We start from the raw sequence: 19,319 nt of genomic DNA on the forward strand, positions 1-19,319 counted from the left end.
AACATCGCTTTAAAAGGGCTTTTGGATACCACGGCTTATAAATGTTTGGAAGACGTCTTCACAGCTAAAGGGGCCAAACAAAGTGCAAACAGTATTTTTTATAACGTTTTCAAACTCTTAATACATCGGTGGGAATACACAGAAAGTGCGAACAGTATTTTTTATAACATTTTCAAACTCTTAATACACCGCTGGAATACAAGTGCGGTAACCCCCAATGTTTTAAATCTGCATAGCCAATAAGATTTTCAGTGGCCACTTAGAAGCCCTGCTGGGTAAGAGCCCCAACCGACCCCACCCGTTTCCTAAAAACACTTTGTGGGCATCAACAGCAGGCAGCATGGTACCCACGGGTACCACATTGGGGACCCCCTACTTTAGGGAGCGACAGTGGTATTCTTCCGAATCTGCTGTCTGCAGTGATGGCCTCACCTCTCCTCACCGAGGAGCCGGACCACGTTTCCGATCTATGAAGCTGCATGGGGACAGGTGGAGATTAAGCCCCCTTTTTTTCTCCAGCTCTACGCCCCTGATCCAGATCAATCCCCATCAGTGACATTTTTCCAAAACGAATTTACATGTCTAGAGTTCGAATTGTGAAACTTCTGCAGTGACAGAATTTCGGAAGAATGCCCCAGGGGCTTTCGTTCCAAATGGATTCTGGATACTTACCAAAAGCGCCTTGCTTTTTCTGAGATGTCCTTCTTTCATGCCTTCTCCTTCTTTATCCTCGCCGCTTCGTCGCATCTGCAGGTTCAGGGAAACGCAACAAGAAAAGAGCTTTCCCGCCTATATCCAAATTGAATTCTATAGCTGAAACAAATCACTCTTGTGGGAACCAACGCTAAGCACACCGGGGCCGCAAAATTCTGTTCCTCACACAAAAAACGTTTGCTGGAACTGAAGCCTCTCTAAACACAAGCAGGTGCAAAACCTGTTTGTCCTCATTCCTCGTGGGCATGGGGCTCTCTCAAATTCTAAAAAAGGCATTCAGAAGTTTTCAGGGGCTTTGAGAAAATTCTCCCTGCCCGGCCTCCTGTTTCAAAGGCAAAGGGGGGAAAGATGCATCCCACCTTTGAGAAGCCACTCCCGTCCCTCAGTCTTTCCCTCTTGGAATGAACGCAAACAACCTCTTAGCCAGCATCTGCGTGAGCCAGGGGTGTCCTCACCTTCTCTTGCAAGGATTGCATCACCTGGCAATTGCAGAGTTTCCTCCCTCCATGGCTGCTTGTAAATACAGCGTTCCTACAGTCGGCACGGAGATTACCGCTTTTGTTTTCATAATGCATGTAACATCAGAGCCTCCATGTTCAGAGGCAGTGTACCTCTCAATGCCAATTACTAGGAGACACCATCCTGCTCATAAACGGGGTCGCCAATTCTGGCCTGGGAAATTCCTGGAGATTTGGGGGTGGGGCCTATGGAGGGAGGAATTTGGGGAGAGATTTCAACTAGAATCTATGGTACACCATAGAGTTTGCCCGCTGAAGTTGCCATTTTCTCCTGGGGAACTGATCTCTGCAGACTGGAGATCAGTCGTTCCAGGAGAACTCCTGGCCCCACCAGGAGGTTGGCAACCCTACTGATGGGCCTTCCTGGGGTATCTGACTGTCCACTGTGGCGTATACTGGACTAGGTGGACCATTGGTTTGATCCAGCAAGGATGCTTTTTTCATTCCTCCTTTGTTTTTCTGAAGATTTAATTGGACAGGCCAGGACTTAATTATGGCCTCTGGTCTTTTGTTTTACCACTGAATTTACTCACATTCCTCCTGTCAGACTAATAAAATCCCAATCGGCTTTTAAAGAAAGAAAAAATCCTTTAAAAGTTCTTTTTGATTGTTCTGCTTACATCCTCTTTTTAAATAAATAAAATGCTTGCTGATCAAAGTCACTCTCCACATGCTCAAGGGCACACTCCTCTTAGATACTAACTTCAGAGGGTCCAGACCTGTGTTTGAAAACAAACTGGGGGGGGGAGTGTTCTAGTTAATTACGCAAGTCTATGAATTTCTAGTAGATTTCCCCAGGATAGCATGCAGCAGTGGTTAGAGCAGCAGCTAGGAAACGGGTTCAAATCCCCACGCTCTCTCAGTATAATCCACCTCACAGGGGGACATCTTTATTACAGCCAAAGGCAAGCATAACATCAAAAATATACATCCTATGATAAAACTATACAGCTCCTGCTTACAGCATCTCATCCGTGCTGATTAATCTGAAGATTTACCCATAAAACCTTTATTCATCATTAATGCCTTCCTTTTCCAAGACATGAGAGCAGACTTTTGCTACTGAGTGCGAAATAAGAGTCACCCTGTCTTCTTGCAGATATTCTACCAAATAAACCTCAGAGGTGTAAGAGTATACAAACCGAGATAGCAGGGGAGTAATTTAAAAGATTTCTGGCATCATCATAGTATTCACAATGAATCAATATATGTACTAGCGTCTCCACCACATCCATAGAGCAGGAACATTTACGTGTCTCTCTTGGGCAATGAAGAAACCTTCCCAAAAGTACAGCTGACGGAAGGGCATCAAATCAGGCCCTAGAGGAAGGTACCTTGCAGGGTTGTTTTGAGCAGTGGAGAGACGCAAGTTGTCCACCCTGAACGTGGAGGAAGGCTGGGGTAACAATAAGACCGAGCTGTAGTTAGGATGGCTCTATTGAGATTTCCTTCTCCTTCTCCTGCCCCTTCCATACCTTTTGTTCCTACAAGCTGAAACAGCAGAAGGAAGAGAAGCGGCAGATGCCCTCCGTCCTTTGTCTAGATGTCCTCCCCCAAGCCTTAGGGATGGGGGCGTCGCAGCAGCAGCATCATTTGCTTCTGTGGGGGCTCCGGATGCGGCTGGAAAAGTTCTTGGACAACTTGCTTCCCGCCGAACAGCACAAAGAAAGGAGCGATCTGTATCCAAGACCCCAGGATTTTATACAGCCCTCTGGTGGTTGCAGGGCACACTCTGTGTGTGTGTGCAGAAAAGGGCAAGAGTCCAGTAGCACCTTAAAGACTAACAAGAATATTTTCTGGTAGGGTATGAGCTTTCTGGTAGGTATGACAATTAGAATGTCTAATTCTAAGCTGTATCTGAAGAAGTGAGCTGTGGCTCGCGAAAGCTCATACCCTACCAGAAAATATTCTTGTTAGTCTTTAAGGTGCTACTGGACTCTTGCCCTTTTCTACTACTGCAGACAGACTAACACGGCTACCCACTGTGAATTATTTGTGTGTGTGCGTGTGTGTGCCCCCGCAAATCACAGCTGATTTATGGTGACCCAGTAGGATTTTCAAAGCAAGAGACGTTCAGAGCTGGTTTGCAAACTTGGAGCATGAAATTGACTTTTCAAATGGTTGCCAACTCCAGGTTGGGAAATTTCTGGAGATTTGTGGGGGGTACAGTCTGCAGAGGGCATGGTTTGTGGAGGGGAGGAAGAAGAAGAGTTGGATTTTATATGCCGACTTTCTCTACCACTTAAGCAAGAATCAAACCGGCTTACAATCGCCTTCCCCTTCCCCTCCCCTCAACAGACACAACAGCGTTTTCAATGCAAGAGACGTTCAGAGGTGGTTTGCCATTGCCTGCCTCTGAGGATTGACCAGGGACTTCCTTGGTGGTCTCCCGTCCAAATACTAACCAGGGCCCACCCGGGGCCCACCCACCCTATTAGCCTCCGAGATCTGACGAAATCGGGCCATCCTGGTCCAGCCTGGTCAGGGCAGACAATAGATTACAATAGTAGAAAAGAGCAAGAGTCCAGTAGCACCTTAAAGACTAACTAAAATATTTTCTGGTAGGGTACGAGCTTTCGTGAGCCACAGCTCACTTCTTCAGAAAGCTCATACCCTACCAGAAAATATTTTGGTTAGTCTTTAAGGTGCTACTGGACTCTTGCCCTTTTGTATTTGGAGAAGGATAATTCACAGTGGGTAGCCGTGTTAGTCTGTCCGCAGTAGTAGAAAAGGGCAAGAGTCCAGTAGCACCTTCAAGACTAAACAAAAATATTTCCTGGCAGGGTACGAGCTTTCGTGAGCCACAGCTCACTTCTTCAGATACAGCTAGAATGTGAATCCACCTGTCTTTAAGTAGAGGAGAGTGAATCCAGACAAGCATTAGTATGTAAAGGTTAACAGTATGTAAAAGTGAACAGCAGGCGTGATGGGATTAGGGGTGGTCTGCAGGAGAGTCTGTGATGTCCAGGGGAGAGATGGGTGGGGAGAAATCAGCATCGGTAATGAGCCATGAATGGATTACAAGACCAGCAGTTTGCAAAATAAGATCGCAACAGATTTGACCAGGGATTGGACTGGGCTCGCAGCAGAAGTCAGTAGCAGAGGAAGGACGCAAGAGATAACTTAAAAAACCCAAGCAATACCCAGACCAGCCACTAGGTGGCTCTGGCCGCGTTCGCCTTTCCAGGAGGCGAGTTTTGCGCCCACTCCGCGGCTGCCTCTATATGCATCAGCCTCACCCAGCGGGGCTGGTCCTAATCTAGGCAAGATGCTGCATCCGGGGGTCGGCAGATAAGGGACTGGGAAGGGGGGGTGGAGCCTTGCAAAACCCTGACAGCCCCCGGGAAGGGGAGGGGGCGTCTTCGACCCATTGCAATTGCTTGCACTTCAGCCCTATGCCTCGCGAGAGCTTAATGCAGTGCAGAGAGCCACGGATGGGGGGGCTTTAAAAGGTTTTGGCAGCTGCCCCCTTGGTGATGCACGACGTGACTCGGGACGCGGGAGGGCAGGGCTGAGAAATGCAAGCCCGGGACCCTGTTTGGGAAAAGATCCTCTCTCGCAGCCTTCGAGCAGCCGAGAAATTAGCAACCCTTTAAAAAGGAACCGATATGTGACGGTGGCACCTACGCCCCCTCTGCCTTTCGCTCCGGTTCTAGGATCTGGGAGTCGTTAGGAAGAGGAGGCAGCCTGTCCATGCTCAGAGGCAGCCTCGTCCGCCACTGGTTCCAAATCTGAGCCCGGGAAATGAGCAGGCCACTCCAGAGAGGCTAGATAGAGCCAATGCAATTGTCCCCCCTTTACATCTTCCTGTGACCCGCTCAGAAAATACCCTGCCCCAACTGAAATTACCCCACCGTGCTTGGCTGCAAACTGGCATCATCTACCTGCTTAATTTTGGGTCGGCTCCCTCCCTTTGAAGAGAAAATGGCTGAAAGAGAAGCAGCTCAGGTATGGGAATCTTGGGTGCCAAATCACACTTTACGTCTCAAGGAATATTCTCGCAGATGTTTTGCATGTGAATGTGGGATACGTTTGTTTGCCATTGCTTGCATCATGCAGGTATCCTTATCAGGAAGGCGGGGCTGGTTCTAGGGCTAGCTGCCCTTCTACTGTTTGTTTAGGAGTCTCATGTGCTGCTTCTATAGGGAACCTATCTCTCTTTTCTGTCTCACTTGCTTCTTTCCACCCATATGTGGGGAAAGCCGGTATGTGTAGTGCAGGAGTGGGGAACCTTTTTTCTGCCAAGGGCCATTTAGATATTTATAATATCATTCGCTGGCCATACAAAATTATCAACTTAAAATTAGCCTGCTGTACTCTTGGGCAGCCCTAGCAGCTCCATAGATAATGACTCTTCTTCAAGGCAGAAAAAAGGTTCCTTTTCTCGGCAAAACAAACACATCCGCCTTGAATAGAGGCTATTCCTGTCTGCGGGAAGGGGCGGATCACCAGTCTTAGATCCTTCTGAGCTAGAGATCTGCCAGGATCCACAAAGGGCCAGACCAAACGCTTTCGCGGGCCTTATACGGCCCCCGGGCCTGACGTTCCCCACCCCTGGTATAGTGGGTACAGCATTAGGCTGGAATTGATGCTAGGTGGTGAGAATGTCAGACTAAACTGAAAGACCCAGGTTTAAATCTTCACTGTGCCATGGATTTTGGCTGGGTGATCCTGGGCCAGTCGCACACACTCAGCCTAACCTACCTCACAGGGTTGTTATGAAGATAAAATGGAAAAGAGGAAAACAATGTACACTACCTTGGGGCGGCACAGGGAAGAAATGTGGAGTATGTCAAGTGTTGTTTTTTCATCCCTCTGCTGATAGGATGCTTTCTTTGGAAAATCTTGGGAAAGTCATGCTCTGTCAGCCTGACCTGCCTCATAGGGTTGTTGTGAGGATAAAATGGGAGAAAGTATTTACCCTGAGGAGTAAGGGGGGGATGAAGTGGCATTCAGTAGATAAATAAGGATCTTCAAGGTGGCCATCGAAGATATAACAAATCCAAAATCAAGCACAAATTACCCACATTACTACAAAGCTATCAAACCAGTCCGTAAACCAGCTCAGAGACCACAATATTTCACTTAATATAGTTGAAAGGCCTTCTAGAACAAGAAAACATCTGACGGGACTCACTGGAGGTCAGCAACCAAGGTACTTAGAATGGTGCTGATTTCTCCTAATTAACTTTTGCTTGCTTTTCCATCTCCCTCAGACGCCACAGGATCACCTGCCCTGCCTGACAAGCAAAGGAGACATCAAAATGCAGGAAGAAAAGCAAAATGAAGACTTCTTGGTAAGTGTCTGAGGCCCGCCCCTTCAGGGATGTATTTTGTCATACAACACATTGGGTGCTAGGGCATTATATTTTCAAAATAAAATATAGAAATAATTCACTCATGGAACTCACTGCCACAAGATACAGTGAATGCCTTTCGGTGGTGGAAAGTGCCGTCAAGTCGCACCTGACTTATGGCAACCCTGCAGAGTATCCAAGGCAAGAGACATTCAGAGGTGGTTTGCCGGTGCCTCCCTCTGTGGTCCTCCTCAGTTGTCTCCCTACCCAGTAGTGACCACGGACAACCCTGCTTAGCTGGTGTGATCAGGCTAGCCAGGGCCATCCAGGTCAGGGCAAATGCCCCATACATCGCTTTATAAAAGATTAAACAAATTAACAGACGATAAATAGCTGAAAGAGCTATTTTCCATCCTTGCTAGAGCCAGGATATATAAGCCATGATAGCTAAATGGAGCCTCCATGTTCAGAGGTAGTGTGCCTTTGAATATCTGTTTATGGTTTTTTAAATAATTGATAATTATAATCAGTTTTTAATAACTGATAATGATGGCAGAGCATAGAAATCTCAGCATGGGCAATCTGTGTTTTTCCCACTGCTGAGCTTAGCTCCCTCATCCTTTTTTCTCCTGACAGAGGGAAATAGAGGCTGAGAGGGAAAAGGCTGTCATTGACTGGAAGGAAATGCATGACATTCTGGAGGAACTGCAGCAGCTTATGCTAGGCTGGCTGGAAGAGATAAAGAGCTACATTGTCCACCAACAGAAGGAGATCGTCAGGTTTCCTAGGGAGAGCTGCCGTGTCAAGGGACTGGGAAGAGAGAAGAGACAGCAGCTCCTCTTGGTAAGGAATCGACCAGGGGTCCCCAACGTGGTGCCTGCTGGTGATATAGCACCCACCACCACCTTTTCTGGTGGCTGCTAAATGTTTTTAGGAAGTGGGCAGGGCCAGGTAGGGCTTTTGCCCAGCAAGGCTTCTGATTGACTTTTGGAGATTTGACTGGCTGTGCAGATTTTTTTAAAAGTTGCTATGACGGCAGCCGTTTTGTTGCTGCACCCACCATGCTGTGTCAGAATTCCAAATGTGCCCACAGGTTCAAAGAGGTTGGGGACCCCTGGAATAGATGCTTCAAGGCTGTCTGACACACCTGGTAAAGACTCACTTTGGCAAGCAGATGGCAGGGAATAGTTTTGCTCCTGTAAAGACTGCTGTGCGTACAAAAATTTTCCATGGGATCCAACCCATTCTACAGTGTCCAGTAAATCAACGAATGAAATGCATACACAGTCACACAAAAAACACAGGGAGTTCCGCCAGTTCTTAATTTATCTGCTTTCTCTTTCCTTCCAGGATGAGGACAGCTCTAAGTGCAGGTGAGTCCAGTTTAGTTTTTGTTGTTCCTCCTACTTTGTCTGGGCTTGGAACGGCTATTTAGCTGAGATAGCTGAATGGAACCTCCATGTTGAATAGTAGTCTACCTTGGAAGACTACCTGCTTGGGGGGTGAACTACAAGGGCTGTTTTCTTCCTGGCTTGGTTGGGGACTTCCTTGAAGCATCTGCCTGGCCATTTATAGAACCTAGATTTTTGATGAGATGGGAAGGCTCTTATTATGCTTCTCAGTGGTTTTAGAAGCCTAGACAAATTTATAGAAGATCAGTCAATTGGACATGGTGGCTAAATGGTATCTCCATGTGCAGAGGTCTCAGGCAGGAAAGGTATTTCTCATCATCTACTGCCTGGTCTTTTTTAACTGGAGATGCCAGGGATTGAACCTGGAACCTTCTGCATGCCAAGCAGAAGTTCTAACACTGAGCCATGGACCTTTCCCTAAATGAACCTGCCTTTAGCTCAGTTTGGCCCTTGGGTCTCACCCTTTTCACTGGAGATGTTGGGGATTGAAACTGGGACCTTCTGCATGCCAAGCAGAAGTTCTAACGCTGAGCCACAGCCCCTCCCCTTTTTCTCCTTTGCAGAGATGAGATGTTTTCCTTGAAGCCTCAGGTAGATTTGGTGGATCTGAAGCAGAGACTGAACGCTTTCTCTCAGAAAAGGGCTGTTTTGCAGAGGACGCTGCTGGAGTTCAAAGGTAGAGGGGACACTGGCCACCAATATTTCTCCATATGTCTGTAACAAGTTAGGGGACAGAGCCAAGCTGTGGTGGGTGCCTCAGAGATGGACCTGAGGGAGGGGCAAACATCCAAAGCCCTCAAGCTCAGCAGAAAACAACCTGTTCCTCTCTGGATTCTGGCCTCTACTGAGGTTCTGCACCCCCTTGCAGAACCAGCATGGAGTAGTGGTTCAGAGCGGTGGACTCTAATCTGGTGAACCAGGTTTGATTCTGCACTTCTCCACATGAGCGGTGGACTGAGATGGTTTCCTCACACTTGCACATTAAGTCAGCTGGGTGATCTTGGGCTAGTCACAGCTCTCTCTGAACTTTCTCATTCTCACCTACCTCACAAAGTGTCTGTTGTGGGGTGGGGGAGTGAAGGAGATTGTAAGCCGGTTTGATTCTCCTTAAAAGGTTGAGAAAATTGGCATATAAAAACTAACTTTTCTTCTTTCTTTTTCTTCTTCTTCTTCTTCTTTCTTCTACCTTCTACTTTCTTCTTGTTGTTGTACCTGGAGATACTGAGAAGCAGATATGTGATTTGGGAGGCCCCTCGTTTAAATTTTGCCTTTGGCCTCAGGCTAGGCATGCTTTTCTCAGTCCCCCAAATGCAACGTGGGGGACCCCTTTTGGCTTGCCTTGCAGGGGTGTTGTGAAATTACACTGTGAAATTGTTTTGAATTCTGAAAGCAACATAGAATCGGTCAGACCCTGAGACCAGATTCAAGGTAATCCATGGAGGCTGGCTTTTCTGCCTCACAAAAACATTCAGCTGTGACGTTCCCCCGCATCTCACCTGCAGTAAAGCACCCCAGTGGTAGGTGTTCATCAATTGAATGGGCTGTTTGTAAGAACTGGCCCTTCATTTATGTTGCTATGAAGAATCCAGAGAGGAAGAAATCCAAGCCTATGTCCATCTCTTTTGTGCTTTCCTTCTGCAGAGACTCTCCGGCTGGAACTGAAGCTCTATGGAGGTACCTTGTTCTGTAGAATATCAGCAGTGTAACAGTTTTTATTCCCCAAATTCTTCTTCTTCTTGATGAACAGTTAAGAAAAGCTTGGGATGCCCAATTCTAGCAACAATGTTCCATTTATATAAGGAATTTTGATTTCTTACAATCATAGATCAGCCGAGATCTGACGCAGAGATAGAGTCATCAGCACATCTACATACAATAAAATTTCAGAGCCAAATAATAGGCTGATTTCAATAGCACAGCCATAATTAATAAAAAAGACTTAGCCAGCTGCTTCTGTGATGAGCGTATCAAGGCACCTTAAAGGTGGTTTCATTAGAACTCCCTGAGAGGCGGAGGAGCAACATGAAATTCATCAAGCCTGCCTGGAAAATTTGATAAGATCGGAGTTAGAGACCCAATGATATACAGTAAGACATGGTTGACTGTTTCAGCCATATCCAATTGGCAGGAGCAAGCATGTTGAGGATAAGGGATATGTGAATATCTCCCTTATGAAATTGCTAATTGTAACACATTAAAGCAGGCTACAGTGAAGGTTCCAGGATTTAGCAACTCGCTATGCAGAGGCAGGCAATGGCAAACCACTTCTGTAAGTCTCTTCCCTTTAAAACCCTACGGGGTCACCATAAGTCTGCTACGATTGACAGCACAGTTCCCTACCATCAGATAAGTCTATGCCCATAATTTGTCTACTTGAAGGGCTATATCTCAGATTCTATTTATATAGAGTTTTTGAAAGGGGGAATGTTTTGTACCAAATCTGGTCCTCTTTTGTTTTATATCGCAATGGCAGATCTAACACAAATCATGATGTAGCCTCTCAGTTATGTCATTCATGCTTCTACATATCATGTGATTTTTGTGTGTGCGCGGGGAAAAAATATTGTCTCCAATGTCTAAATAAATAATAAATTGGAAATTCCCTCTTTCCTCTCGCAGGAGATGGGCAAATAAACGAGGTGGCGGATAAAAAGCCTCACATAGATCATTCCGAGCGTGAGGAACCCCATGAGAGGCCAACAGGAAAAGCCATGGAGATCATTCCCCTGCATCCCAAAATGCAAGATGCTTTGGACAGCCAGTGTAGTGCAAAGAGAGAGCCAAGAAACTGCCTGAGCAACGGGGAAGAGAATAAATCTTGCCAAGGAAATGACAGGGACCTTGACAGAAACATAGCTCAGGAGAGGGCACTGGGGAACAAGAAACAGAAGATGTGCGGAGAGTGTGGGAAAAGCTTCAGCCAGAGATCTCGCCTCATAAGGCATCAAAGGATCCACACTGGCGAGAAACCGTACAAGTGTTCGGACTGTGGGAAGAGTTTTTGCCAGCCATCCGGCCTCATCGTTCATCGGCGAACCCATACGGGCGAGAGGCCGTACCAATGCTGTCACTGTGAGAAGAGCTTCAGCTTGAACTCTAACCTCATTGCACATGAGAGGACCCACACAGGTGAGAAGCCCTTCAAATGCTCACACTGCGGGAAAGGCTTCAGTCAGCGGTCGGGCCTCCTTGCGCACGAAGGAACCCACCGGGAAGAGAAGCCGTACAAATGCACGGACTGCGGGAAGAGCTTCTGTCGCAGCTCGGATCTTATCGTCCATGTGACAACCCACACGGGGGAGAAGCCTTATAAATGTTCGCACTGTGGGAAGAGTTTTAGTCGGCGGCCAGACCTTATTGTGCATGAGAGGACCCACACAGGAGAGAAACCATATAAATGTCCTGACTGTGGGAAAAGTTTTAGCCAGCGGTCAGGCCTTATAGCCCATGAACGAACCCATGTACAGGAGAAACCGTGCAAATGCAGAATTTGCAATAAGAGTTTTAGCCATAGCTCTCATCTCGCCGTACATGAGACGACACATGTGGAAGAGAAACCATTTAAGTGCCTGGATTGTGGGAAAAGCTTTGGCCGGAAGCCGGATCTCGTAGTACACCAAAGAAACCACACTGGGGAGAAACCGTACGAATGCTCAGATTGTGGGAAATCCTTTAGCCAGAGGCCAAACTTGAGTGCACACGAAAGGACCCACATGGGGGAGAAGCTGTACCCGTGTTCGGATTGTGGGAAGAGTTTCCGCAACAGCTCCAACCTCAGGTCCCACAAGCGGACCCATATTGGGGACAAACCATACAAATGCTCGGTCTGTGAGAAGAGTTTCAAGTGGAGCTCCAACCTCATTGCCCACGAAAGAACCCACACGGGCGAGAAACCCTACAGGTGCTTGGACTGTGGGAAAAGCTTCAAGTGGAGCTCGGATCTTATCAGACACCAGAGAACCCACATGGGGGAGAACTCTTGAAGGGTCCTAATGTAAAGAAAGCCTTTTAAAGTGCTTTCACACAGTGACTTAGAAAACCCAGATTTATTTGTGGGGGAGTAACTTGTTCATATGAGTATTGCCGTATGTATGTCATGCGCAGAGGTGCCTTTTTCAAATTAATGTTGTGGCCGTCGAATTTAAAGAAGAGCCCTAAATTTGGCTTGTTTATTTCAAACCGCTATGTGAATTTTTCGCCGTGCTCATCTCTGCAGCTTCTGGCCATGTCTTTCACTTCTTCCTCTGCTTTCCTCCTTGGATTCCACACTGCTCTGGAACACTCCCTAAACTCACTGGTTCCTTGGTACGCTTCCTTCATTCTACTTGTGGAAGGAAAAATAGGCCTTCTCTTGTGGACAAGAGAAAGGGGAATGCCTCTTCTATAACGGTGCCTGCCTTCTATTATTTATTACAAAAATACAAAAAATAACCTATGCTGAAGGATAATGAAACCCAAATCAAATGACCAACACAATGGCCAAAGCAAAATAATATATTAGAAGCAATGTATTGTGCAAACAAGCCAAATCAGAACAAGCCAATGGAAATTCTTAAGCACTATTAAGTAACTGGCTATATAATAAATTGTGAGGTGCTACACAAAGATCAAAACATAACACAATAATTGGGCATTTTATCAAAAACAAAATATCATGTAATAGGCAGCCTCATGTATACATCCGTCAAAGCATCAATATAATGCGGTGAGTAACAGATAAGTCCTTAATGATGAAAAACAAAGTATTTTGTAGTCAGTACAGAGATTACAGCTAGTAGCTATTTACAGAGCTTATAGCATGTAGGCAGTGAAGACGATAACTTGCAGCTTGAAGCTGGTAGAAAAGACATGGGACTCAGGATTGGTCCACCATTTCAATAAAGCTTCCTCAGTCCAAATAGAAACGCCTTAATAGTCTGCTCACATAGAGTATAGAGAGTCTGTTCAGCAAGATGCATGTATAGTAACAGCTTCTCTTCTTCACATTGCTTCTAATATATTATTTTGTTTTAGCCATTGTGCTGGTCATTTGATTTGGATTCTATTATTTATTGACACGCCTTCTATAAACATTTTTCCCAAATTGTTCCCCAATTAAAGGGCATCTTTTTACTTGACCCAAATGCTTTAATCAACTGATTAATCAATAAAATTTGAAACTAGACATTAGCTGGTTTGATGGCGGAGAGAGAATTTTTGTTGGTGGATGACCAACTTCTGGGCGTGAGCGTTTGTATCTCTCTGTATCAGGAAATTATGTTTAAATATTCCATGCTGCTCCACAAACTTTCCCGCTTGCTCGCTCTTTCTTTCTTTCTTTCTTTCTTTCTTTCTTTCTTTCTTTCTCTCTTTCTTTCTTTCTTTCTTTCTCTCTTTCTTTCTCTCTTTCTTTCTCTCTTTCTTTCTCTCTTTCTTTCTCTCTTTCTTTCTCTCTTTCTCTTTCTCTCTTTCTCTCTTTCTCTCTTTCTCTCTTTCTCTCTTTCTCTCTTTCTCTCTTTCTCTCTTTCTCTTTCTCTCTTTCTCTCTTTCTCTCTTTCTCTCTTTCTCTCTTTCTCTCTTTCTCTCTTTCTCTCTCTTTCTCTCTCTCTCTCTTTCTCTCTCTCTCTCTTTCTCTCTCTCTCTCTCTTCTCTCTTTCTCTCTTTCTCTCTTTCTCTCTTTCTCTCTTTCTCTCTTTCTCTCTTTCTCTCTTTCTCTCTTTCTCTCTTTCTCTCTTTCTCTGATGGACCAAGAGACTGATATGAGACAGCTTCATGTTTTCACTACTTCTGGGCTTGCTGTTCTTTGGACGAAAGGGTATCAACATAAAAATGTATTTATTTATTCAAAACATTTATTAGCCGCCTTTCTACATTGCAGAAAGCCAAGTGGCTTACAATATAAATAAAACAACAATTATTAAAAAAAACACACATAAAAGACCACAATGTACTTTATTGAGAGCAGAACCTGGGTGAAGCCGTGCACTCCATAGCCCCTCAGATCCCGAGGAGAGAGAAATATGGCGCACTAAGGTGCTTTGTTTCCTACCCACCATTCAGCTCCATCACTTTGACTCTCAGTTCCAAGCTCTGATGGGCGTTTCTTCACATTCTCACATGTATCGGCTGCCTCTCCCCAGCTGGTTTGGTTGGGGGTATCGTTCTCTGAGTTCTGATGAGTCCTTGAACAAGAGGTCTGTTGAGCAGTCTGAAGCTTATCGCTGACCCAAAAGTCATTCTGGGCCCTCAGATCATGCAGGGGTCTTCTCAACATCCTCCTTCCTTTCCCCCCCCCTTCATCCCCTTTTTCTTCCTTCCCTTTCCCACCTTCTTGACCTATTTCTACCATTCCTTCCATGTTGTTTCCCCTTTCCATCCCATCCCATTATGGTTGTTCCCTGCCCCTATGTCTTCTCTGTCTCCATCCTCTCTCCCTTACCCCGGACTGAGGGATATCGATAGTGGGCATCTGATACACAGCCACCTGGAAGTAACGTGCTCCCTACAGTGGGGCGAGGTGCTGTCAGGAGGAGTTGTTCATTTAGGAATGATTTTAGACTGTTAATTTTTACAGTACTATATTGATATGTTGTATTGTATTCATTTGATGAGCCTGGTTTCCAACAATAAATTTATTATTGTTGTTATTATTATAATTATTAACTGTGCACACTTTTGGTTGTACAAGTTAGGCCCTTCCCCATCCACAGCTTTATAGGCAAATGTGCCCTCCCCTTCCCCCCACATATCCAATTTGGGCCACAGATAGGAACCGAAGCAGAGACGAGAAAATCGCTTGCCAAAGGCTACTCAGGGAGTTCATGGCTGAGGTAGTTGGGAGCTTTAATTTTTATCATATATTTAATTAATTTATACCCCACCTTTCTCCCCAGTGGGGACCCAAAGCGGCTTACATCGTTTTCCATTTTATAATCACAACTTAGAAGGTTTTAAGAGGGGAGTGGACATGTTCATGGAGGAGAGGGCTATTCATGGCTATTAGTTAAAATGGATACTAGTCATGATGCATGCCTATTCTGTCTAGTATCAGAGGAGCATGCCTATTATCTTGGGTGCTATGGAGCACAGGCAGGATAATGCTGCTGCAGTCGTCTTGTTTGTGGGCTCCCTAGAGGCACCTGGTTGGCCGCTGTGTGAACAGACTGCTGGACTTGATGGGCCTTGGTCTGATCCAGCAGGGCCTTAACAACCCTGTGAGGTAGGTTAGGCTGAAAGAGAGTGACTGGCCCAAGGTCACCCAGCAAGCTTCCAGGGCACGCATGGGGAACCTGTGTTTTCTGGATCCTAGTCCGACACTCTTAACCATGACACCACATTGGCTTTGCTGATTACAGCTTGATCTCTTGACTATAACACGATGCTATTTATTTTATTTGGCCACCTGTATCTTCTGCAGGGTCCAATCCAGTATGGATCCTCTCATGTACCAGAAGTTTGGCCCGCTGAGAGCAGCTCTTGGCACAATAGAAGCACTTGTTCGGCTTCTCACTAGTGTGGATTCTCATGCGGGTCACGAAGCTCCTGCAAACTGGGACAAGAACAGCCTCTTCAAAACAGGAGACAGCGATATTCCGAAATGCGAGCCAGCGTGATGTGGTGGTTAAGAGCAGCGAACTCTAATCTGGTAAACCGGGTTGGTCACTTAGAGGAGGGCAGGGAGCTGTTCCTGTTGGCAGCAGAGGCTCGCAAGAATGGGTTTAAATTACGGGCGGAAAGGTACTGGCTGGATATTAGGATTATTATTTTTTACATTAAGAGTTGTTCGACAGTGGAATCGGCTGCCTAGGGAGGTGGTGAGCTCCCCCTCACTGGCAGTCTTTAAGCAGAGGCTGGACAAACACTTCTCAGGGATGCTCTAGGCTGATCCTTCATTGAGCAGAGGGTTGGACTAGATGGCCTGTATGGCCCCTTCCAGCTCTATGATTCTAAGACCTGAGTCAGCCCAGTTTGACACACTACCCATTGCACCCCTTTGCCTCTCAGTACATTTCCCCATTGCAAAAAAGGAATGTTACACGTCTTGCATTTCTGCCCCTTCCATAGGGTTACCAATTCAGGCTTGGGAAATTCCTGGAAATTTGGGGAAGAACCTAGGGAGGGTAGGGTTTGAGGCAGAGAGGGACCTCAACAAGGTATAATGCCATAGAATCCGTGCGCCAAAGCAGCCATTTTCTTCCTGGGAACTGGTCAGTTGAAACTCTGGGAGATCTCCAGACAGTAGGCAATCCTACTGCCTTCCATGCAACCGTTAAAGAGCTCAGATTTAAAAAGAGGAAATAATGCTGTCTTGAAAGCTAGTGTGGTGTAGTGGCTGAACTAGGTCTGGGTTCAAATCCTCCCTCTGCCATGGAAACCCACAGGGTGAGTCACTCTCCTTGGGCCACTCACAGGGCTGTTGTGAATTTTTTTTTTAAAAGGAAGAGGAGAGGACCATTTATGTTGCCTTCTGCTCCTTGGAGGATACAGATGTACTTACACAAATAATAAATAAAATAATTAAACTACTTCGGAAGCGGGGTGGGGGGGAAATGGGACTATCAGATTCAGTGCTCCAGCATTTGGGAGGCTCTGCAATATAAACCATCAATGCCCTGAATGTTTTTTTTTATTCCCTCTTTTCTCCATCCTTCCCCCCCCCTTCCCCGAAAATGGCTCTTTCGTCCTCCAGTGCACCTTTAAAGTCACCTCTCCTGGCAAGCTCAGCCCCCCCCCCCCCAAGATCCCCAAGGAAAGGGCAGGAGGAGGACCGGAAATGGCTTCACCGGCTTCTCAAATGTCTGGACCTCTCTAGGCATCAGATCGAAACTTTATCGGTGTAACCCCTTGCCGGCGCGTTCTAGCCGCCTTGTCTGATATTTAGAGGAGACGGGGAGGAAAGGAGGGGTGTTAAACCATCTCCCTCTACTTTAGGCGGTGTTGCCAGCTTTGCAGCCAGCCCCATAGCTGCCCCTTCAACAGCATTTTTTAAAAAAGTGATCATAACTTGTATCCCTACAGGGGGAAAAGTTCAGCAGCTGTTTTCTGCCGCTCCTGACCGGGTGCAAAGTGCCCAAAATCTGCCCTGATTGGTTAATTGGTGGTTACTCCTGCCATGTATCTGCATTTTGCTCAGTGCAGTGTTTTTTTAAAAATACTCTATCACAATATTGGTAAGATTTAAAAAAAAGAAGCAGCTAAAACATCTGGGAGAATATACTTTGACTTGACTATTTCCAGAATAGCTACATTTTAAGATGGCACCAGTGAAAAAGCACTCTACACAGAGGACCCTAGATACACTGGCTTCTGCCCATCAGGGACAATATTTTTAATTTCTTTTAAAATGTTTGTTTTTCTTCCCCCGCTTCACCTCTCGCTTCTTTTCCTACTTTTCATGTTCTGCTTGCCAAAAAAAATGAGATTTTCTGCACTCTGTCCTAATGCATTGCTCATTGGATGTCCTATTCTTTGGATTGTGTTGACGACTACAACCTAACCCTCCTTGAGCCTCAGTGAGAAAGGCAGACGATAAATAACATCAATCAGTCCCTGGATTTGCTTGACGTAATGAAGATACACAGATCGATTGGGAATAAAGTCATTTTAAAATTATCATTAAAACATATATCCTTACTAAAGCATCAATTAAAAAAGAAAAATAGCTTCCCTAGGTTGGGATTTTAAGATCCATCATACAAACTTAAGACCTGATTAGCTTACCTTCAGAGTTATGGCAGGGCATTACTAATATTTCCAAAGCACCCTATGAATATTAGAAATGCCTATTTACATAATCCAGCACTTTTCAGCCCTCTTCACAAGATACAGAGGACACAAGTACAAACCGTGTACAGTACATGCTTGATTTTGTTTATGCACATGCTTTGAGCAATTCATAGAATCATAGAGTTGGAAAGGGCCATTCAAGTTCCGTCCAGTGCACGCACAGCTGAATATGTGCTATAAACCACACTTTTATCCACGTACTGGTGCCCAGTTTCAATTGCAAAGTGAATGCACGTTGGCTTTATTACACAGATGTATGTACATACATGCAGGATGTATGTGTGTTCACTGTAACATGGGAACAAGGCTTTTCTCTCCAACAGTAGCCAAATGAGACTGGAAGCTCATAAGCAGGTGTGAAGGGTTATCCCTTGTTTTAAACATCCACTCACCAAAGGCATGTTCTGAATGTGGAGGTTCCATCTAACTATCATTGATGGCCATGAACTGGTTTAATCCGTTGGAAAACTCTCTTAAGCTAGCAGCTTTCGCATACTGGGTTCCCTAAATTCAGGAAATGTAACATAAAGAATGACTCCCTTTTATGTGTCTTGAAACTGTGGCTAAGCAATTCCACCCTGAGCTTTAGTGTTTTGAAGGAGAACGATTCTGGAAGAGAAATTGCTGTAGAAATGATGATATATCAGTTTCAAAAGAACAGATGATCTATCCATTTCAAAAAAGTAGATGTTCTCTTATCCAGCAAGAGAACAGAAATGGCCTTTGGTTAAAGGCAGACTCATTTATCGCAAAACATGGTCACTTTGTTTGGAGGAGGTTTTTAAAGATTTCTGGCATTTTGCTGTTTTGCCCTCTCCCGATTAAGTGAAAAATTATTACATTTTAAAACACCATAAGGACTTCATGACTAATAGCTTTTCAACCAACAGTCTATCCCAACCAACATTGGATGAGCCTCTGTGAGGTCACACAGTGTAAGGGCCGAGGGGGAAAGCTAAGCCATAGAAGGTTGACCTCTGCTTGTCTCAGGCACCAGGATATCAGTTTAGCTGCTGGAAAACTTGCATGCAAAACCCAGGAACAGAAGCAGCAGCAATGCCCTGGTCAGATAATGAATTTGGGAGGCTGAGAAGTGAAAGCGAGTGAACTGTGCACGTTTATTTAGTACATGATTGCATGAAAATTCTTTTAATAGTGCATAGATTCTCTTTTGTATTTGGTTAGCAACATCAAGGCAGAAAAATTGTTTTGTAGTCCTGGTTTGAACATGGGCTGTATTTTTTTAAAAAAGTTTGTTCATAAGTAAACTATTTTTTATCTAGCAAAAGCAAGCGACCAGGGCTGGTTTCCAAGCAAACTCCCTATAAAACGGCTTACAGCAGGGGTGTCAAACATAAGGCCCGTAAGGTCCCCTTGAGACCTCTTATCCAGCCCGTGAGCCAGCCGAAGCAGCCACACATACCCACTCTCGATCTGGGCTGGCAAGGTATGGTCCGGCCCGACCAAGAGGCATTTACGTCATATCCGGCCCTCATAACAATTGAGTTTGACACCTCTGGCTTAGAGTGTTGAAATTCAAGGGGCGCCCCCTCAGCTGTCCAAACGTCTCAGAGAAAGGAATGAGATCTCTCCTTCTGCCATGGAATTTGCAA

At 45.5% G+C, this 19,319-nt stretch overlaps 1 protein-coding gene across 1 annotated transcript; it reads left to right on the forward strand.

Moving 5' to 3' along the window:
* The first annotated feature begins 1,115 nt into the window (after nt 1-1,115).
* Nucleotides 1,116-11,924, forward strand: LOC130493536 (zinc finger protein ZFP2-like). Its single transcript, XM_056867315.1, has 9 exons — nt 1,116-1,148; nt 2,724-2,911; nt 5,237-5,291; nt 6,449-6,529; nt 7,166-7,372; nt 7,880-7,902; nt 8,505-8,617; nt 9,583-9,615; nt 10,561-11,924. Exons 1-9 carry the CDS (start codon nt 1,116-1,118, stop codon nt 11,922-11,924), a joined length of 2,097 nt encoding a protein of 698 aa, XP_056723293.1.
* The last annotated feature ends 7,395 nt before the right edge of the window (nt 11,925-19,319 follow it).

The sequence above is a fragment of the Euleptes europaea genome, chromosome 1, assembly GCF_029931775.1.
Source record: "Euleptes europaea isolate rEulEur1 chromosome 1, rEulEur1.hap1, whole genome shotgun sequence".
NCBI lineage: Eukaryota > Metazoa > Chordata > Lepidosauria > Squamata > Sphaerodactylidae > Euleptes > Euleptes europaea.

Excerpts from the sequence above, each read along its gene's own strand:
- LOC130493536 (XM_056867315.1), top strand. The coding sequence starts at position 1,116 with ATGAACGCAAACAACCTCTTAGCCAGCATCTGC. Across the intron at positions 7,903-8,504 it reads GAGGACAGCTCTAAGTGCAG|AGATGAGATGTTTTCCTTGA; the intron begins GTGAGTCCAGTT and ends TCTCCTTTGCAG. Across the intron at positions 8,618-9,582 it reads GACGCTGCTGGAGTTCAAAG|AGACTCTCCGGCTGGAACTG; the intron begins GTAGAGGGGACA and ends TTCCTTCTGCAG.